The 4,642-nt window shown below is 43.3% G+C and overlaps 1 protein-coding gene across 1 annotated transcript in view; it reads left to right on the forward strand.

Annotated features, from left to right (window-relative positions):
- Positions 1-4,642, forward strand: part of LOC122543156 (histone acetyltransferase KAT6A-like) — a 104,749-nt gene that overhangs the window by 75,311 nt on the left and 24,796 nt on the right. Inside the window, exons 11-12 of the mRNA XM_043681539.1 lie at positions 3,344-3,575; positions 3,965-4,145. Of these exons, the coding sequence (XP_043537474.1) occupies positions 3,344-3,575; positions 3,965-4,145 (413 nt within the window). The remainder of the gene's footprint in view (positions 1-3,343; positions 3,576-3,964; positions 4,146-4,642) is intronic.

The raw sequence follows: 4,642 nt of genomic DNA on the forward strand, positions 1-4,642 counted from the left end.
TTTATAAAGCTCTGGTTAGGCCTCATTTGGAGTACTGTGTCCAGTTTTGGTCCCCACACCTCAGGAAGGACATACTGGCACTGGAACGTGTCCAGCGGAGGTTCACACGGATGATCCCTGGAATGACAGGTCTAACATATGAGGAACGGCTGAGGATATTGGGATTGTATTCGTTGGAGTTTAGAAGATTAAGGGGAGACTTAATAGAGATGTACAAAATAATACATGGCTTGGAAAAGGTGGATGCTAGGAAATTGTTTCAGTTAAACGAGGAGACTAGGACCCGTGGATACAGCCTTAGAATTAGAGGGGGTCATTTCAGAACAGGAATGCGGAGACATTTCTTCAGCCAGAGAGTGGTGGGCCTGTGGAATTCATTGCCACGGAGTGCAGTGGAAGCCGGGACGCTAAATGTCTTCAAGGCAGAGATTGATAGATTCTTGTTGTCTAGAGGAATTAAGGGCTACGGGGAGAACGCTGGTAAGTGGAGCTGAAATGCGCATCAGCCATGATTGAATGGCGGAGTGGACTCGATGGGCCGAATGGCCTTACTTCCACTCCTATGTCTTATGGTCTTATGGTCTTATAGGTGTGTAATAACAACATCTCTGAACAGGTTGGTGAGAAAATAATGTTAAAATAAATTGGATATGCGGGCTGCTTTGGGCAGTTCAGGAAGCTGTTCATAGGTAAAACGAAGAAAAGCATATTCATCAAGATATGTTGTTAAAGGATAATCCTGATGTAATAATTACAAATGCAGTATCAGTACCAGACATTGCCCATCATCGTCTTTCACGAGACTCAGATTAATAGTTTGGCCTCAACTTCCATTTCAACCTGGCCTGGCTTTTGTGGTTTAAACACGATTTTCTTTGTTTGAGCAAGGGTTTTGTTTAAGAGCCGTACTCCAAATCTGATGGAATACGTTGGAGCAGCTTCAGCCATGTTGTCCCAGTAATCATATACAGAAGCCAAGTCAAATTCTCACAAGTGTGTCACTGTGACCTGTATTGCCTGACTGACATTATTCAGGAACGTGAAGAGAATCTTCCAAGAGTCACCCAAACCACACGAGACACCCTTAAAACACTTGCAGTGGAATGAGTTGGTTCACCCCACACCACTTGGGGTAGGGGGAGAAATTGAGTTATTTTATTGTCTTGCCCAGTTTCAGGACATCTCAGTGCTTTACAGGCAATGAAATATTGTTGAGTTATTGCTGTTGTACTATAGATAAGGCATCAACCATTGATTACACGTAGAGCTCCCAAAAGAATTGTGGATCGCTGACCGGATAATATGCCTTCACAGTAATGGTTTTGGAAAAAAATATCCAGCCCCTCACTGCCACTGGAGAGAACTCCTGCCCCCCTCTTTGAAGTAACATATAAGTTCTCTTGTCCCCACCTGAGAGAGCAGACTTGTTGTTCTTTTCACACCTGGTTCACTTCTGATCATGCAGCACTCCTTCACTAAAGTACTGATATGTTAGTTTAGATTTTACACTCCAATGTTGCAGTTCAGCTTGAGCCCACGATTTTCTGACTCCTATGAAAATAGTGCCACACTTCGAGACAAAAAGCCACAAGAACTGAAAATTGAATTGTTTTCTTGTGTTCCATGTTCAGATTGCTAAAACAAGAAAATCTTTTGGTCAGTTTATTTGCTCACAAAATGATGGATGCACTGAATCATTTCCTTGCTCAATGGAGGTGACTGTTGGGATGAGTTTGCAGGTTAACTCGCTTTCTGAAATACTCTCACAAACCAAAGATGTTGCCTGTCCCAGCATCTAAACCTTTTCCACAAACTTTATTATATGGTATTGTGACACTGCTGTAGAGGAGATGTAAATGGCTCCATTAAAATGGCACCAATTGATTATTGAATACCTCAAGTGAATAAGCTGTGGGGATGATTTCTGTGGTCACACCAAGTGAGGGAGCAACAAAGGGTGACCATCTTTGCTTATCAGCGACAGTGGCCATTGGCAAGGTTGGATTTGTCCTGCTTAACGTGTGCATGAAACACCCAAGCAATTTTCCACTGAGTCAGTACCTGTCCTGGAACAGCTTGGCTAAGGGTGCGGCAAGTTCTCAAACTCCTGTCTTCAGTACAATATCTGGAATATTGTCAGGGCCCACAGCCTTCGCAGTATCCAGTGTCTCCAAGTGTTTCTTGATATCACATGGAGTGAATCGAATTGGCTGAAGACTGGTACCTGAGATGCCGGGGACCACTATAATTGCTTGTCGAGTTGTTCTGTTCTGGTATCCCTCTGGTTTTGACAGCTCCTCCTTGTATCACTGGACTTTGCCCTTTTTCCAGAATGAAGTACTTTCCTCATTGAGTAGAAAGAAAGAGCAAGTTTTCTTTTGAGAGCTTGCAACTGGTGTAACCACAAAAACAAAGTGTTTGTAAAGCTTCTACAAGCGTATGTTTGTCTTTTTCACCTGCTTCTGCACACACGATTAAACTGAGGCAAGATAGCTTGGCTCTGTTTCAGAGAAGTGTAATAAGACTGCAATCTCCTTTTATCTTATCATAACTCATTTCACTGGTTTATTACTCTCCCTTCAAAACTCCTTGATTTCCATTACCTTTCGCTTTTCCTTTGCTTTTGTTACCACTCCTTTTTTTGTCCTCTTCACAATTTCTTTTACTCCCACTTGACTCATGTATCCCATCTTCTTTGTTGCCCTTACGTCCTATTTTCCCTCTTCTCTCACTCGCTCTTTCGTTCTGCTATTCCTCAAGTCTTTAACCAAGAGGTGGCACTCTCACTAATCTTCTATCCAGATTGACTGCTGCTGGGGATGTGCTTGTTCTTAGCTAATATCAGCAGTTAGACCGATTTATTTTGATTCCTTTGCTTATTGAGATCCATTGACAGGATTCTTCTGCTGAGGCAGCTGGACAAGTGCCAGTACGATACTGTAATTGGTTAAAAGCTGCTGCGGTGGATGAACTCACTGTTGCTATCTGGTAGTTACACGTTCTGCTTATTTTTGTTGCCACCTTTCCCGTACCTGCATTCCACTCTGCGCCTTTTTGGGATTGTGTTGGTCACAGTTGTGAGTATTATTTAAATAACATCATAATTCAGGAAAGGCTACTTCAGCTGACCAGTGAACTAATTGGCTCTGTCCTACATTCAGCCCCTCCCACAGAGATGAGGCATAAAAAACCATGCCTTATTCATTTGAGGATTTTACATTTTTTCTTCTCCATCTACGGGGGGGGGGGGTCCAGTGAATCCTGACTTTTGACACATCTGCTCTTGTTTGAGAGAGTCTAACTTAGTTTAAAAACTGATATGCAAAACTTTTTCTGTGAGCAGGTTATTTGCTATCGAAGCGGGAAGGCCAGGCTGGGTCGCCAGAGAAGCCACTGTCTGACCTGGGCCGTCTCTCGTACATGGCGTACTGGAAGAGTGTGATCCTGGAGTGCCTTCACCAATGTCATGACAAGCAACTCAGCATCAAGAAACTGAGCAAGCTCACAGGGATCTGTCCCCAGGATATCACCACAATACTGCAACATCTAAAGATGTTGCAGTTTCGCAACGACCGGTACGTGGTCGTCAAATTGATGGTTTTTTTTAATATTGTTCTCATTTAACACAGTGAATTTTCCCTTTTTGTGAGAGGCCTGCAGCAAAATTTGAAGACCAGCAAATTTTTTTTCTGTCCATGATGCACAAGTTGATTGCAGTTATTCAAAGGTATCTTAACTAATTTCAGATGAGTGAGCAAAAATGAATGATTGCTTGCTTTTGGTTAATTTTTGACAGTAAAGGAATTTATGCTTATTTAAATGGCAGCACCCAAGACCACAGGGTTTTCGATCCGTGCTAATACTGCAGGGGTCCCGTGCTGAGTATTTGAACTTTAATTGTGCTACTGTTTAACGGTCACTTTTGTGAAAAAAAAAATGAGTCTTTCGTTAATTTTGTTGGAAGGTTTCTGGTCATTCGTCGAGAGAAGCTGATACAGGAACATATGGCAAAGCTTCAGACCAATCCAAGGCAGATTGAAGTTGATCCTGACAGTTTACGCTGGACACCTCTGATCTTTTCAAACACTGCAGTGTCTGATGAAGAGGAAGATGAAGATGATGAAGATGAGACTCCAGCATTAAAGGTACATGTTCAAAAGGCAAGTCATTTTCTTCTTGATAGGCAACTTCTGAACAAGATTTCCTCCATATCTGACCCAATGCAAAACCAGTTTGCCCCTATGAATCAAGTTGTTAAACATGGATAGCCAACACAGTGAACAAAAGATGAAAAGGTGCCATCCCATATTCCCAATTCCTCCGCTGTATCTGCTCCCAGGAGGACCAGTTCCACCACAGAACACACCAGAACCTCCTTCTTTAGATACAGCAATTTCCCTTCCCACGTGGTTAAAGATGCCCACCAACGCATCTCGTCCACATCCCCCACCTCCGCCCTCAGACTTCACCCCTCCAACCGTAACAAGGACAGAACGCCCCTGGTGCTCACCTTCCACCCTACCAACCTTCGCATAAACCAAATCATCAGCCGACATTTCCGCCACCTCCAAACAGACCCCACCACCAGGGATATATTTCCCTCCCCAACCCTTTCCACCTTCCGCAAAGACCGTTCCCTCCG

This window comes from Chiloscyllium plagiosum, chromosome 42, assembly GCF_004010195.1.
Source record: "Chiloscyllium plagiosum isolate BGI_BamShark_2017 chromosome 42, ASM401019v2, whole genome shotgun sequence".
In the NCBI taxonomy this organism is placed as follows: domain Eukaryota; kingdom Metazoa; phylum Chordata; class Chondrichthyes; order Orectolobiformes; family Hemiscylliidae; genus Chiloscyllium; species Chiloscyllium plagiosum.